The sequence below is a fragment of the Papio anubis genome, chromosome 20 (assembly GCF_008728515.1).
Source record: "Papio anubis isolate 15944 chromosome 20, Panubis1.0, whole genome shotgun sequence".
Lineage (NCBI taxonomy): Eukaryota > Metazoa > Chordata > Mammalia > Primates > Cercopithecidae > Papio > Papio anubis.
The window spans coordinates 43,221,321-43,238,548 of NC_044995.1; the positions used below are offsets into that span (position 1 = coordinate 43,221,321).

Sequence of the window (17,228 nt, forward strand, 5' to 3'; positions counted from 1 at the left end):
CCACCTAGTAACCTTTAAAAAAATAAAAGACTCACAATAATTAATTCAAGAGAGCTGCAACCATGTGGTCGAAATTCAAATCCTGTTGCATGGGAAGTTTCTAGTCTGTGTCCATAAGACATGTGATCAAAAAGCTGTAAGTGCAACCCAGAAACCAAGCAAATCCAAACCAAACTTTTTCCCATGGCCATAACCACTTTAACAAAAAGAGAGGTTTAGAAATTAGGGCTTTTTCCACGTAACAGTCTAGTCTAGTAATAACACACCTGACTTCAATCCTTTGTATTAAAAATTTGCTTAAAACGTTCTCCCTCTTTTTACCTCAAATGGTATCATTGTTTAGCAGTCACCCAAGGGTCCAGCATGAGTAGTGCTGTTCCCGAGATAATCAGTAATGATTATGCTCCTCACAAACTCATAAAATTCCAACCTCTACCCTGAGAGACCACCAATTAAGTGTTAAGGGATCTGCAACAGCTGCTAATTCATACTTTCCTACAGGAAAATGAAGCCTTTAAAAGACCACCTCCCTTTTGGTTCTACAATAGCAAAGCAAAGATTTGTCTCATGTAGTCAGCACAACTATCAGCAAGAATGGGAGGGCAAAATTTGCCAAGTAAACACAGTCTGGTCACATTCCATGAAGTGAAGTTTAACAAGCAAACCATCCAGAGCAGATCACACAGTCAGGACTCAGGGGCAGAGGTGACAGCTTGGCAGTAGCAGTAGTCTTACAGAAACGGCACTCGCAGTTATTAATAAAAAATATGGTTGCTCCTCTCCCTGTGTAAACATGGATGGATTTCACGGAATCCTAAGAGTAGGCTGCTAAGACAAATTCTACTGCAGCCCAAAACATCAAAATATCGAAATGAAAAAACTAACACATTAAAAAATCTAACACCAAATGTTATCTATCTCTATTTAATATGCTCTAAGAAATCATTTTTGACCAACATTTAAGTGAAGTATTAAAAACACTGCCTCATTCTTTTTTTTTTTTTTTTTTTTTTTTGAGACAGAGTCTTGCTTAGTCGCCCAGGCTGGAGTGCAGTGGCGCGATCTCGGCTCACTGCAAGCTCCGCCTCCCGGGTTCACGCCATTCTCCTGCCTCAGCCTCCCAAGTAGCTGGGACTACAGGCGCCCGCCGCCTTGCCCGGCTAATTTTTTGCATTTTTAGTAGAGACGGGGTTTCACCGTGTTAGCCAGGATGGTCTCGATCTCCTGACCTCGTGATCCGCCCGCCTCGGCCTCCCAAAGTGCTGGGATTACAGGTGTGAGCCACCGCGCCCAGCCAACACTGCCTCATTCTTAAAACGCAGTAGGAGGATAAGCAGATAAGCAACCCAAAAAGAACTGAGGTGGTCCGTTGCAGCTACTGTGACCTCACTCTCCTGCACAAACCTTTAGCAAAGTGAGTATTTGTTTTTGTGTTCCCATTTACTGTTCAAGTCTGAAAAAAAAAAAAGAGGGAATGCAGAGGCCGAAGCTTCACTGAAGAGAATTCATATGTGATAAGGCCTATAATTTTTTTTTCTTTTTAAACAGGGGTTGGCAGGGCTTGCAAGTCAGGCATGTTGTCAAACATTCTTCCGTTCATAACGGTCAATTCTCAGGCTGCCACTCTATCGGGGGAGCGGAGTGCACAGAACACATGCACACTCTTTAATACAAAGACACCTTGAAACATGTCAAAATAATTATTCTACACAACGACTTGGCTTACGGACATGTTAGGAAATGACAGAGCCCATGCTCCTCCTTAATTGCGTGGCAACAACAGAACGGTATTGCTTCCCTAACACTAGAGACCACACAGGGTAAGTCAGACAGGCTGCACTGCTGGGGCTCAACGTAAATATTCACACATATGAATGCTTTAGCATAACAGGCCTTTCTAAAATCCAGGCTGTGGCCGGGCCTGTAATCCTAGCACTTTGGGAGGCCAAGGCAAGAGGATTACCTGGGGTCAGGAGTTCAAGACCAGCCTGGCCAACATGGTGAAACCCAGTCTCTACTAAAAATACAAAAATTAATTAAAAATACAAAAAAAATACAAAAATTGTGGTGGTAGGTGCCTATAATCCCAGCTACTTGGCAGGCTGGCACAGGAGAACCGCTTGAACCCAGGGGACGGAGGTTGCAGTGAGCCGAGATCACGCCACTTCATTCCATCCTGGGAGAAAGAGCAAGACTCCATCTCAAAAACAACATAAATAAAATGCAGGCTGCATTTCCAACAAAGGAAAATATGAAGGAGCAAGTAGACTGGGTAGGGATTTCATTTAAACTGAAAATACAGGTCTGCCTAATAGACCCACAATGCAAATTATCTCCAGGAGCCAAGATGGAGGCTTTCTATTGGACTACACTTGCCCTCTGGGCCTTAGTTTTCTGTCAGCTGCAATTTGAAATTTACTTAACGTGGTGCATTAAATACTAACAGAAGGATTAAGTGCTTAAAAGAAATCTTTGCTTACACAAGTTAAACTGACTGCTGCTAAACTTGGGATTGACTGAGGGTAAACTACATCCCCGACCTTCCTTCCTCAACCTGGGCTCTGTTTACTCATTGCAGGTGCAGCTCAGTCCTGCTCTGGTGGCACTGCCCCACCTGGGTGCTGCCGGCTGCCTGGTGAGGCCAGGAGAAGCAGCCCAGCAAGGAGCTTCCACCACTCACACAGGACTTGATGGTCTCAAACAAATGTAGCACAACACTAAGTTTAAAAGCCTAAGATCGCCTTTTCTCACAGAAATCTTTATTTTTTCCACCCAGTCCTTATGGTCAATCACTTTAAGTGCATATCCCTTTACCTGTCAGGATACAAACTGGGGAGCTGTAGCCTGTTAAGTCACTTTCAAAGGCATAAATGACCAGTTCACTTCCTATGTGGATTTTTAATAGGAAATCCTAGAATGCTGCTAAATGCTAAAACTAAAGCTGGAGAATATGCAGCTGGTATGAAAGATGGCAAAAGGATCAAGAGGGACGGAGGAACATGTGAGACAATCTTCCCCAGGAGTATCCTTAGAAAAAAAAGCTCCCCTCTTGGCCTCTCAAAGCTAACTACTTTAGTTCCGAGAGGCTGCAATTAGACAGTGCTACGACGACAGAAAATTTCAGTTGAGGACAACTAATTCTAGTTCTGTTCTACTCATTTCCTGAAACAAGGCTAAGATTCATCAGACCTTAAAATGTAGACTGATAAAGAGTGCTTAGATTACGACAGCCCAAATCTCTGTGTTTTGGAATTATTTTGAGACTAATACTTTTAGGGTTGTAAGTGCCTCTATCTGCTAGTTCTTCCTGTGTATAGTCTTCAAAACACTTAGAACTTATCGGCAACAGATTTCAAGTAAATATTTCAGATGTAAACTAACCACTTAAACATTTTTTGTATACCAAAACGCGAATAAAAATGTCTTTTTAAAAGCACATAATAAGAAGAGTATTTCTTAAGGACTCATATGTATGTAAACACAGTAAATTTCTTTAGACCTCACATACTGAATATAAGCATTACCATAAAAAGATTACCTTTCTCTTATGAGTCACTTTACCCACAATCCTATACTGCTAATAATTTAATTAAATAGCAAAGTAATTAATTTAACCAGTACAGGGGAGCTCTAAACAAGAACATTTTAAGGCTCATTAAAAATAACTGATTTACTGCACACCTGTAATTCTAAATTACACCACCAAAAATACACTGAGAGGGCTGAGCCCGGGCATTCGTAGCAGTATGCCAAGGGAATATGAGAACCAGTTTGGAAGTATCCAAATCAACCACCAGGCTGGCTCCACACTTAAGAGTGCAAAATAGTGAATTGAGGTGAACTGCTTCTACATCCAGAAACACCATGGCTGCTGCTGCTACTACCAGCTTGAAGGTTTCCCAAACCGAATTACTGAATGGTAAAGCAGTAAAAATGTCACCTACTTTATCCAGCATGTCCCAAAACTGGTTCACACACTCCTAAAAATGAAAAAATAATTTGGCCTGCAATCTCTTACAAAATTCTAACAATTACATTTTCAAAGCCACATTCCTGGTTCTTGGAACTACTATACCTTATTATCAATGGAAATAGCAATTCAGCGGTTCAACCAAATCACGAGAACACAAATTTGGAGGTTATTCCAAAAGCTAATTCGAATGAGGCCCAACTGTACTGTACAGAAATTCTAAGCTTCTATTGAAGCAGCAGTCCCAAAAACCAAGAACACTGCATCTGGGATGCAGCATGACACGCCCTCAGACAAAAAGAAGAAACTGCACTCTTGCCCTAGGAGCAATGGCAGGAATGATTTGGCCGATCAAGGCAGGCACATCAATCTCACACCAAAACGTTTTTCCATCTGTGTTATCTGGAGAAATACCACGTGGGAGCAGCACGCGTGACTGTCTGGAGAGGTTCACAGTGCCTAGTGCTTCTTGCATGTCATGGTCAAAATAAGTGATGGGACAATGATGGCAGTGCCATTCATAATTTCAAAACCCAATGCAGGGAGCACCAGTACACATACCAAAATGGCCTATCCACGGGGCATCTCAGTCACTGAAATGTTAAATCATTTGACAAATCAAGCTCACATCTCTTTTCATAATGAATGCTCCAGAAAACCAATACCTTTCAGTCATGCAAAGACTCCATGAAGGGTAGTTTGAGTCTAGGTCGGGGTGGGGGTCTCAAGGCAATATACAAATTGTTCTCTACCACGGTGTTGTCTAAACCAGGGCTGAGCAGTCTCTTTAGTCCTAAGTGCCACCAGCAGGGCCAAGAATCAGTAAAGAAAGGAAGACGACAGCAGCACAGGAGGGAAGGAGGAGAGAGAGAGAGGACACCACAGTGTGCACGGGGGTGAGGATCACAGAGGCAGGCCTCCTCGGGCCTCCTGGTGGCAGCAGAGCTTGGTTGCTTCCTCTGCCCTCGGCTGGAAGGTGGATACCTAGGCTATGACAATCCACATCCTAAGGCACCGCGTTACAAAGCAGATACCTTATTTTGAGCTCTCCAATGGCCAACCTACTCTATTTTTTTCCCAGAGGGGAAAAAGCCTAATAGTTAAAATACAGGCTAATGTTTTATAGTTTGGAATCTGAGGAGCAAAAGGTCCAGCTACCAAATTTTGATCCCAGGAAGACATCCACAAAATTTTAAACAAGCTATCTTCCTGTGAAACTTAAAAAGCTTAAAAAAAAGAAAGAAAAAAGAAAAAAAAAGAAAAAAGAAAAAAATAAAGAAAAGGAAAGAAAGGAAAAATCTCTCCCACCTAGTGTGCAAAATTCAAAAAATTTCAACACAAAAAGGCTCCCCGGAAGCCTAATCGAAGCCTTATTAACCATACTAAACCAGTAAAATCAACTGTAGGCCAAAGGACCGTATAAACCATCCTGTTTGACACACAGGGGCATGACCACAAAACAAAACAAAACAAAACAAAACAAACAAAAAAAAAACCACAAAACAAAAAAAACTGAGGTGGGGTAAGGGGGCTTCACGCTTAAGCCTGGAAAGAACATGCTCTACCCAGAGCCGCTTCCACTGACCAAAAATAACCAAGGAATTAGCCACAGAAAAGATGACACACCAACCTTCTCACCCTACTCAATCACCAGTACCATTACCTTTTTCTTTAACCAGGTCTTTAAGTGACTGCCATTTCACGTCAAAAGGTATGTTTGTAATGAAGGCTCTGTATCTTTTAGTTGGATTGGCATATGGCTCAAAGCGATTGCCTCCTCTTTTTATGTTTTTCTCCTTCCTCTTCTCATTCTGAGCAGGTCGTTCTCCTTCACTGAATTCAAAAGAGAGAAAAAAAGGTAAAGGGTTTATATGTCAGCACAATGTGAAAGACAATTATTCGATTTGCCAGGTTTACAATTCCACACACAGTTACATATGACACAAGACTAGTACTGGACAGATGGGGTGGTTCACACCTGCCATCCTAGCACTTTGGGAGCCAAGAACGGGGGATCATTTAAGGCCAGGAGTTCAAGACTAGCCTGGGCAACACAGCAAGACCCTGTCTCTACAAAAAATACATATATATAAAACTTAGCCAGGTGTGGTGGCGCATTTGCACTCCCAGCTAGTAGGGAGGGTGAGATGGGAGGATCACTTAAACTCAGGAGTTTCAGGCCCCAGCAAGCTATGATCATCCTACTGTACTCCAGCCTAGGGCAACAGAGCGAGACACTGTCTCAAAAAAAGCAAAGACAAGATTAATGTTGATTTTGAATTAAGACATTCAAACTAAAGGCTCCATGGGGCAAAAAGCATTCCCAAGGAAAAGTACACTTTCCTGGGCTTACAAAATACTCCTATGGAGAATAACAGAGACAACGGTGAGGCCAACTCCCTGACCAAAGTGTGTTAATTCCAAGACAGAAACAGGAAAAGAGAAGGATGATTTCCAAGACTTCATGGAATGGAAATATGAGGTAGTACATACAGGCCCAACCAATTTTAGCTTCACAAATAAGTGTCTCTCATGGTGTTTAAAAAAAAAAAAAAAAAAGAGGGGGGAAGCATAAAATGATGCAGCCACCATGGAAAACAGTTAGGTGGTCACTCAAAATTAAACACAGAATTACTGTGACCCAGCAATTCCACTGCTAGGTATATACCCAAAAGAATTAAAAGTAGGGACTCATACACGTATGCCAATGTTCATAGCAGCACTATTCATACAAGCCAAAAGGTAGAAACAACCCAAGGGTCTACCAAAAGATGAATGGAATAAACAAAACATGGAATATCCATGCAACGGGATGGATTTTTCAGCCACAAAAAGGAAGGCAATCCTAACAAAGGCTACAACATGCATGAACCTTGAGAGCATTATGCTCAGTGAAATAAGCCAGTCACTGAAGGCCAAATATTGTACGATTCCACTTATTAGATACCTATGATAAGCAAATCCATACACAGAAAGTAGAACAGAGGTTACCCGGGCCTAGGGGGAGGTAGCAATGGGAAGTTATTCAACACTGAGCACAGAATTTCATTTGGGATGAGAATAAAAGTTCTAGGAATGGGCAGAGGTGATTGCTGCAAAACACCATACTTCACTGCACACTTAAGATGGTTAAAATGGTCTATTTTGGCCGGGCGCGGTGGCTCAAGCCTGTAATCCCAGCACTTTGGGAGGCCGAGACGGGCGGATCACAAGGTCAGGAGATCGAGACCATCCTGGCTAACACGGTGAAACCCCGTCTCTACTAAAAAATACAAAATACTAGCCGGGCGAAGTGGTGGGTGCCTGTAGTCCCAGCTACTCGGGAGGCTGAGACAGGAGAATGGCGTGAACCCGAGAGGAGGAGCTTGCAGCGAGCTGAGATCCGGCCACTGCACTCCAGCCTGGGTGACAGAGTGAGACTCCGTCTCAAAAAAAAAAAAAAAAAAAAAAGGTCTATTTTATGTATATTTTAAGCACTTTTTAAAAATCCAAAAAGGTGGGAAAGAAACCACTCCCTATACAACCCTACTACTTTGAAGCGGGGAAACTCGAGTCTGAGCAACTCTGGGAGGAGGAAGACAGCATGCAAACAATCCTGCCTTTGGCAAAGAAGGGTGGCTGCTTTTCTGGCACGGCCTTCCCCCGGCCTTCCCCCGTCGCACTCTTTACTTTTGTGTGTTAGGAGCCACCACACTGTAACACCAACCATCTCTAGGTAGCAGCCATCAGACTTGGAAGCCCGGGCACTGGTTGCCAGGGCTCTTCCCTCAGCTGCCAGCTCAAGCGCAACCCCTCTGACTACAGGTAGGCACCGATGAGAGCTGACCAGGAACAAGTGAGGAGCCAGAAGCCACCTCAAGTTTCTTAAGCAACTGAGCTTTGCACTTTTCTGCTTCCTGAGCCCTGTGTCCCGCCAGTGAGAATCCAGTGACTCCCAGACCACAGGCTCTACTGCAGAATTTGTGATCCATGATAAAACTGGAAACAAAAAAAAAGCCAAGACTACAGCATTAACGATTTAAAAAAGTATCTTTAACTGAAGGACTGATCTTTATTCTGGGATATAAATTTCTTCCTTGGCAGAAAGGTAGTGTTTAAACACCAGATAGTAGCTGGAGAAGCTACTATTTTAAAACGTTATTTACTTGAGGCCAGGCACGGTGGTTCCCACCTATAATCCCAGCACTTTGGAAGGCTGAGGTAGGCGGATCACTCAAGGTCAGGAGTTCAAGACCAGCCTGGCCAACATGATGAAACCCCATCTCTACTAAAAATACAAAAATTAGCTGGGCGTGGTAGTACATGCCTGCAGTCCCAGCTCTCAGGAGGCTGAGGCAAGAGAATCGCTTGAACCTGGGGGACGGAGGTTGCAGTGAGCCGAGATCGCGCCATTGCACTCCAGCCTGAGTGACAGACAGAATGAGACTCCGTCTCAAAACAAACACAAAAAAGGATTCACTGGAGACCAGGTGTGGTGGTTCACACCTATAATCTCAGCACTCTGGGAGGTCAAGGCAGGAGAATCTTACTTAAGCCCAGGAGTTCGACACAGTAAGACCCTGTCTTTATTTTTTAAAATAATAATAATTATCTGAGTGTGGTGTCGTGTACCTGCAGTCCCAGCTACTCAGGAGGCTGAGCTGGGAGGATGGCTCGAGTCCAGGGAGTCAAGGTTGCAGTGAACTATGACTGCACCACTGCACTCCAGCCTCGTTGACAAAGCAAGACTCTGTCTCAAAATTAGTAATGTATTTACTTGGAAAAACTTTAAAGTCAGAAACTTTGTGTAGTCCCCAAACACAAGAGTGCCAAGCGGTATCCCAGCAAACGTATCACTGGTGTGAGCTACACCCAACTTGACACAAGGTAAAACCAAGGAAAGCAGCTTTCTCTGTGATCTCAACTACACCAGTACACAATCAATAGGTTTCCCTTCCCACGGGCTGGCAGATAAGGTGATGTTATGGCAGCTCCAATCCCTAGATGTCTAGAACGCAACCTACCTGAGTACACAAAACTGGCTTCACACCACAAAGCAGGCCCCACAGAAGAACTACAACTGTTACCCAGGCCACTTGTCTACTCCAAAAGAAAAGTCCTTCACCAAAGTCTGCCAAACAAACTATCTGCCAAATCATCTCCTACTCTTTCCTGGAAAATGATGATGAAAGTGTTAGAAAAACTCATAAAACATAACACAATCTACACATCATGGTCCACCAGAGGATTCACAGATGGAAATGAATTTTAATATTGTTACTTTTGAAGTCCCAAATACTTTAAGATTTACAATAAAAAACATTCTGACACAGAGTCCATGATGAATATTTCCAGTCTGTTTTCACCAGACTGCTTAAACTCACCTATAAGCTACCAAATGTATAAATAACTAATTATAGCCAAAGCAGGTAACAAAGTGTCTAACCTATATTCCACAGGTGCATACTATGGCTACCAATCAACTACCCAATGTAACCACAGAAGCTGAGTATTTGGTTTGGGGTTAATCCACATCACATGACTCACCATTGAGAAAGCGGCTCTCACCATGCTTAATGGGCACAGCACCTCTGCAAACAAATCCTTCCCTGGCTAATCATTCCCTCTGAGAGGTTTCCTCAGTAAAGAGGTTAGAACTATCTCTTGTCATTTCCAGCTTTTAAAAAATTGACCCTTTTGGAAATCTACCACCACCAACTCAATTCTTGATAGACTCGTAGAAAATGACCTTCAAAGAAATATCATTCAAGACACATATTCAAGCAGACTGGCCACGGTGGCTCATGCCTGTAGTCCCAGCAGTTTGGGAGGCTGAGGTGAGTTGAGTGCTTGAATCCAGGAGTCTGAAACCAGCCTGGGTAACATGGCAAAACCGTGTCCCTACAAAAAAATACAAAAAATTAGCCAGGCATGTTGGTGCACGACTGTGCCCAGCAACGCAGAAAGAAGACAGCCTGGCTCCAGGAGGTCAAGGGTACAGTGAGCCAAGACTGCACCACTCACTACACTCCAGCCTGGGTAACAGAGGGAGACCCTGTCTCAGCAAGGAAAGGGGAAGAGAAGGGGAGGGGAGGGGAGAGACATATTCAAGTTTAGATTATGTCATGGTATAAAAGTAATATCCTGAAAAGCTCTTTTTTTAACATGTCCAATCCTATTTTCTCACTATCTTCAGGATAAAATTAGGGGAATATTCTTCTCTAGTCCACGTATATGTATACATAAAAACTTAACTCTGCAAGTCTTTTTAACTTTTGGCTGGGCGCGGTGGCTCCCGCCTGTAATCCCAGCACTTTGGGAGGCTGAGACGGGCAGACCACCTGAGGTCAGAAGTTCAAGACCAGCCTGGCCAACATGGTAGAAACCTGTCTCTACTAAAAATACAAAAATTAGGCCAGGCATGGTGGCTCACATCTGTAATCCCAGCACTTTGGGAGGCCGAGGCAGATGGATTATCTTAGGTCAGGAGTTTGAGACCAGCCTGGCCAACATGATCAAACCCTGTCTCTACTAAAAATACAAAAATTAGCTGGGCGTGGTAGCAGGCGCCTGTAATCCCAGCTACTCGAGAGGCTGAGGCAGGAGAATCGCTTGAACCCAGGAGGCGGAGGTTGAAATGAGCTGAGATTGTGCCAATGGACTCCAGCCTAGGCGACAAGAGTGAAACTCCGTCTCAAAAACAAAACAAAAACAAAAATTAGCCGGGCATGGTGGTGGGCGCCTGTAATCCCAGCTACTCGCTACTTGGGAGGCCAAGGCAGGAGAATCACTTGAAAGGGAGGCAGAGGTTGCAGTGAGCCAAGACCACGCCACTGCACTCCAGCCTGGGCAACAAGAACAAAACTCCATCTCAAAAAATAAAAACAAAAAATAAAAAATAAATTAAAAATACAGTTAATGCCTGTAATCCCAGCACTTTGGGAGGCCAAGGTGGGTGGATCGCTTGAGCTCAGGAGTTCAAGAACAGCCTGGGCAACATGGTATAACCCCATCTCTACAAAATATTAGCTAGGCATGGTACCATCTGCCTGTAGTCCTATTTACTCAGAAGGCTGAGGTGGAAGGATCGCTTGAGCCCAGGAGCTGGAGTACACTGGCTCTGGCTGGCTTGTTTTAAAGCCTGAACAGCAGAAGGCTAGGAGTGAATCAGTGATCAGTACACTGCACTCCAGCCTGAGGGACAAGAGTGAAACTCCATCTCAAAAAAAAAAAAAAAAAAAAAAACCAACTAATAAAAAGATTGTGCCTCTAACCTGCAAAAGACTACCAAATAGTGACTGCCTACACTCTCTTAACGTCTTCATGCCGTTCCCATGCATGACACTCACTACTTTTGAAGTTTCTAAATCAAGGGTCGAGTGCAGTTTGAAACGGCAATCCCAATACCCTGAAATTGTGATCACATCTCCTGAGGGACAAGGACCCCTCTGCCCGCGTGGGAACCATCCCTTATATAAAGTGACTCATCACAGAAATCCCTTAAGTCCTGTGCTGCTCTAATGCATGTAAGGTGTGGAGAGCACTATTCACAGCACCATCCCAGCTCCAAGGCCACCACTGAGCTACCCACATGACTCAAGCTCTTTCCATCTCTAGTGCTTTACCAGCAAAACCAGCACAACCTGTATGCATGGTAGCTCAGAGGGACACTGTGACAATCAACAAAGAATGGCATAACAAAAAGCAGCTTATCTAGGGAAGTAGTACTGCATGTGGCTAAGAGCTAGGGTCACCATGTCATCACTAGGCCTCGGTCCTATGGAGGTTACCACCTACACGCTTACAGCTTTAAAAGAGACTCTTGGCCGGGCGCGGTGGCTCAAGCCTGTAATCCCAGCACTTTGGGAGGCCGGTGACTACGGATCACGAGGTCAAGAGACCATCCTGCATGACACGGTGAAAACCCTGCCTCTACTTAAAAAAAAATACAAAAAACTAGCCTGGCTGCAGGTGGTGGGGCATGCTCATAGTCCCAGCTACTCGGGAGCTGAGGCAGGAGAATGGCGTGAACCCTCGAGCGGAGCGCAGTGAGCTGAGATCCCGCCACTGCACTCCAGCCTGGCGGCAGAGCCAGACTCGTTCAAAAGACTCTGGCACACAGTAACTGAGGTAATGATGCCGTGGCTTTTCTTTTTTTTTCTTTTTTTTTGAGACGGAGTCTCGGCTTCTGCCGCCCAGGCTGGGAGGTGCAGTGGCCGACCTGCAGCCTTCACTGCAAGCTCCGGGCCCCGGTTCACTTTATTCTCCTCGGCCTCAGCCTCCGAAAGTAGTTGGGACTACAGGGCGCCGCCATCACGCCTGGCTAGTTTTTTGTATTTTTTTAGTAGAGACTGCTCTCACCAGAGCAGCCAGGATGATCTCGACTGACTCGGGATCCGCCTGCCTCGGCCTCCCAAAGTGCTGATTACAGGTTGACATCACCTCGGGCCGCAATGATGTATTTTTCTACCAATAATTTTATCGAGAAGGGTAGAGAGGCGGACTGATTTACTCCTAGCCTTCTACTGTTCAGCTTTTAAAACAAGCCAACCACAGAGCCAAAGCTGAGAAAACCTAGGCATTACAATCATTATAAACTACCAAAGGGACAATTTAGCTTTTAACCCTAGGACCGCAAAATATGGTAATGGAGAAGCCCACTGGAGAACCACCCCTCCCAAAAAAAACAAGCAAGCTAATCTTCGCAGGCTAGTATCTCTTTCCCTAACCAGAAAAAAATCAAAGAGCAGAGTGAAAGCAAAGACCTGGCAGCATGCATTCAAATAATCCAAAACCCTGTCTTCTAATCTTGAGCTCACAATCTGACATGCCTCCAAAGTCCTTTTCACCGAATAAACAATCGTTTTTTTAAGTACAGCAAACACTCAAATGCATTGTATAGAGAATCTGATTTAAATAAAACAATTCAAATGACTGTTTACTGAGTGGTTACCAAGGTAGTATTATGAAAGCAGCAAGCTGCCTGGGAGTCAGGATGACCTCCCCTGGAGTCTTTAGATCAAGTTCCTGAACCTGGATTTAACTGTTTAAAACAAAGTTTTCTTGATTGTAAAAACAGAGTCAACCCTAACAGTACCTCCTCCGGAATCTAACCCTAAATACTTATTTTTATTTTTAAAAATAACCAATCCATCTGTGTCTGATTCACCCACAAAACTACTCAGGAAGGGGCTGGACATGGTGGCTCACGCCTGTAATCCCAGCACTTTGGGAGGCCAAGGTGGGCGGATCATGAAGTTAGGAGATCAAGACCATCCTGGCTAACAGGGTGGAATCCTGTCTCTACTAAAAAAATACAAAAAAATTAGCCAGGCGTGGTAGTGGGCACCTGTAGTCCCAGCTACTCGGGAGGCTGAGGCAGGAGAATGGTGTGAACCCAGGAGGTGGAGCTTGCAGTGAACTGAAATAGCGCCCCTGCACTCCAGCCTGGGCGACAGAGCGAGACTCCGTCTCAAAAAATAATAATAATAAATAAAATAAAATAATAAAAATAAAAATTACTCAAGAAGGGGAGCAAGCTAAGTCATTGAATTTATTTATGATACAACATTTAAATTTTTTTTAAAAACCTATACATTCCCCTAAAATGAACTTTTTTTTTCCCTGACTATACCCTAACGCTGAATCTTGACTGACTTTAAATGCAACAGATTTCTCATCAAAATTAAGCAAATCCTCTTCTCACACCCAGGAGAGAAGGAACTGCAAAACAAGATTTCCAACCTGGGTTCCCAGATGGAGCTCGCTAGCTCACTGCATTTTTGGTGCATACTCCACTCCTGGTAGAGACTGAAGTCCAAAGAATCAAGTTTCTATTTTCCTCCTGTCTCTCAAGGGCTTTCAAGATAAAAATCTAAATTCACTGCCCATTAGCTGGCCACCAGTGCTCCAACCTTAAAACGCTATAGCAACTTCAGTGTTTTTTGTTTCGTTTTGGTAGAGACAGGGTTTCACCATGTTGCCCAGGCTGGTCTTGAACTCCTGAGCTCAAATAGTCCTCTCACCTCAGCCTCCCAAAGTGCTGGGATTACAGGTGTGAGCCACTACACGCAGCACAACTTCAGTTCTTAATAAAGCATATACTCAAATCTCTGCTCTTTGGATACTCTCTTCTCTGCCTCTCCTCAACCATCTTCTACACCACTTTCACACGTCTTCCTGTCATGGAGGAACAGGTCCCTGCCGCCAGCAGGTGGCGGGGGTCACCTCCTCCATTCTTTCTACCAAGCAACTCCACTAACTTCTATCACAGCATAATTACCTTACTACAAATACGTTAATGGCCTCTCCACTCTGCATGGAGTGCAGACGTGTAGGCTTCTAAAGAGCTTTCCTTGTTAAGACTTGTGATGAAAAAAAAAAAAAAAGTTTTCCACAGGCTCTATCAAAAATATCCAAGTGTTGCCAGCTTCCTAAACTATCCTCTGTGAAGCCAGTACTACACTTTGAGACTATGAGGCTCTTTCTCACAAGGGCTATTTTATTCTACAACTTGCAGGTTCCAATAGTCCACATGTATTTGTAAAATGACTCAGTCACAAAAAGACTATTTGAAAATGGACAGGGGAAAATGGAAAATTTGAAATGCACCCCAGATGCTATAATCTATTAATTTACCCTCTCACCTAGCAAGGTTCTACCAGCACTCCTTCCTGCATACGGTAAATTTATCTTAAAGCTCTCCAAATACCACCCTCAGAAACCCCACCAGCTTCCGTAGATAGATGCTGAAAAAGTCAAAATTAACACATTCCTTCCCAGAGTTTTAAATAGTAAAATGCTGAGAATAGAGGAAGCTTTTCTCTTCATTTCTAAGAGCCAGTAACCATGGTATTTTACTTCTTCCTACCTAAGGAGGGAAAGAATCTAGAATTTTCTCCAGATTTATTATCTAACAATATAGCTAGCACTTAAGGAACGCAATTAACGTAAACGCTCAAGTACGCAGGGCACAGTAGCTCACGCCTGTAATTTCAGCACTTTGGAAGGCCTAGGCAGGAGGATGGCTTGAGCTCAGGGGTTTCAGACCAGCCTGGGCAACACCCGGAGACTCCGACTCTTCAAAAAATAAAAAAATTAGCCGGGCATAGTGGTGCTGAGCCTGTGATCCCAGCTACTTGGGAGGCTGAGATGGAAAGATCGCTTGAGCCCAGGAGTTCCAGGCTGCAGTGACCTGTGATCGTGCCGCTGCATCCCAGCTTGGGCAACAGAGGGAGACCCTTTCTCAAAGAAAAAAATTAAATATATAAGTGCTCAACCACATTCACTTTTAATCTCCATAAACTAAGTTTCACACATTACAATATGAGGAGAGCAAAATCACAGACAGAAAGGAAAAACGGAGGGAGTATTTAATGGCTACACTTTGTTTCCGATGATGAAAAAGTTCTTGACATCAAGTAGTAACTGTTACAGCATACTGAGTCAGTGCACCCAGTATCCCTGAATTGTAAGCTTAAAAATGGTTAAAATGGCAAACTCTACGTTATGTCTATTTTATCACAATGAAATAAATGTCTGGGAAATTCAATGTGTACCCAGGCTTCTCCTCCCTTCCCGGCCGCTAATCTTGGAGCCAAAATCTCTCTCTCTCGCTCGTGTCTGTAATCAGAATGAATGAGCTTCACCGGGGCACAAGTCGATGCTTCCCCCCTTTAAAGAAACTTTTAAAAGCCAAGAAGTGAAACAGCACCGAGCAGGACTCGAAAAGCTGATGGAGCCTGGAAGGAAATGAACCCGCCTCATGACAGAACAGCTTCCCCAGAAACACGGGAAAAAGGAGATTCCTTCCTCGACTTCGTGTCTGCTTCTGAGGGTGAAGGTTGAGCAGCAGATCTCATCTCTCCACTAATACCTGCGGCGCACCCGGGGAAGAGCGGGAAGCAGCGAGGGACTTGAGCCAGGGCCAGAGCGTGGGGCGAGGGGGCTGTGCCGAGGAAGGCACTTCCCGCGGAGCGGGATCGGCGCGCGGGGACTGAGGGGAGGGGCAGGAGGGGAGCCCCCCGACCCGGCCTCGCGGCCCTTCCTGACGCCTCCCCCGCTCGGTTACCGTTGACTCGGGGTGACTGCGCGCGAGACCCCGGGTGCGCACCCCCTCTTCTCCCCCCACGTTACGGATCGGAAAACAGACCCCGGGAGGAGAGGGGGTTGGGGGGTGAAACCCAGCTTCCGAGGTTACCCTCCCAGGGAGCGGTCGGGCCGGCCTCGGAGGCTCTGCCGTCCGGGCCCGCGCCATCAACCACCATGCGCAGCGGCTGGGCCTGAGGCCTCGGCGACGGGGTTGGCCCCGGCCTGGAGGGACTGAAGGAGCCGAGGCTCAAGGCCCGGGGTAGGGAACGATTCTGGAGGCTCCCCCGGCTCCCCGCTCACGGCCCGAGACGCCGCCACCCTGGGCAAGCGGTATGGGAACAGCCGGGACCGAGGCCGCGCCGGGGCTAGGCCGCCAACAGACCTAACGGAGCCGCCGGCCGCGGAGAGGAACCCTTACTCCGGGCAAGGGACCATGGGATACTTACCCCTTAGGGCCCGGAGCCCCGTTGCCGCTCGGCACGCCGGGCGCGCCGCTCTCTTCCTCCATTTTGATCTCCGTCGCCGCCACCTCGGCCGCCGCTTCGACCCCTGCCGCCATTTTCTCCGCGTCTGGGCTTTGTGTGAGTGAACGGGCTGCACCGCGCTGCGCCTGCGCGCCCACGTGACCCGACGCGACCAGTAGCACTTGCGCGCGCGGCTGCCGGCTGCCTCCTTGGGCCCACCCGCCCCGGGCCACGCCCCCGCCGCGCGCAGGCGCAGACCGGCAGCTGTTGATCCCTTCACTCTCAAGATACACTCGCGTTAGGCACTGACTGGTTGTGCCGGGCGCGCGTCCTCGGAGTCCGATAGAGGAAGCATCTCCCCACGCCACCGCCCACACACACACCTAGACCTAGTCACAACCAGAGCTGGAGCAGAGGGGAAGTAATGATCCTGTCTAGGGATTCCTGGAAGTTTTAGATCAAGCTTGTCCAACCCGCGGTCCGGCACACGATTCGTAAACTTTCTTAAAACATTGTGTCTTTTGTGTGATTTATTTTATTTTATTTTTGTAACGCAATTGCGCGGTTTTCCAGCGCGAACTTTGTAGGCAACAACGGAACGGCATGGAATAATATCAGAGTATTATCCGTAATTCGCATTATAATTGTAAACAGTTCGGCCAGAAGAAATGGAAAACTGTTAAAATTCACTAATAATGGGGCCAGGCGCGGTGGCTCACGCCTGT

At 45.6% G+C, this 17,228-nt stretch overlaps 1 protein-coding gene across 10 annotated transcripts in view; it reads right to left on the minus strand.

Annotated features, from left to right (window-relative positions):
• The window catches only part of HNRNPM (heterogeneous nuclear ribonucleoprotein M), a 44,390-nt gene extending 27,375 nt beyond the window's left edge, over positions 1 to 17,015 (minus strand). For 6 of the 10 annotated variants that reach the window (XM_009193374.4, XM_009193376.4, XM_009193373.4 and 3 more), the window contains exons 1-2: positions 16,486 to 17,015; positions 5,634 to 5,803 (exon numbers count right to left, since the gene is read on the minus strand). In XM_009193374.4, the coding sequence (XP_009191638.2) occupies positions 5,634 to 5,803; positions 16,486 to 16,598 (283 nt within the window). In that variant the 5' untranslated portion in view covers positions 16,599 to 17,015. The remainder of the gene's footprint in view (positions 1 to 5,633; positions 5,804 to 16,485) is intronic. The other 4 variants (XM_009193375.3, XM_009193370.3, XM_009193378.4 and 1 more) reach the window with 3 other exon arrangements.
• Between the last annotated feature and the right edge of the window lie 213 nt (positions 17,016 to 17,228).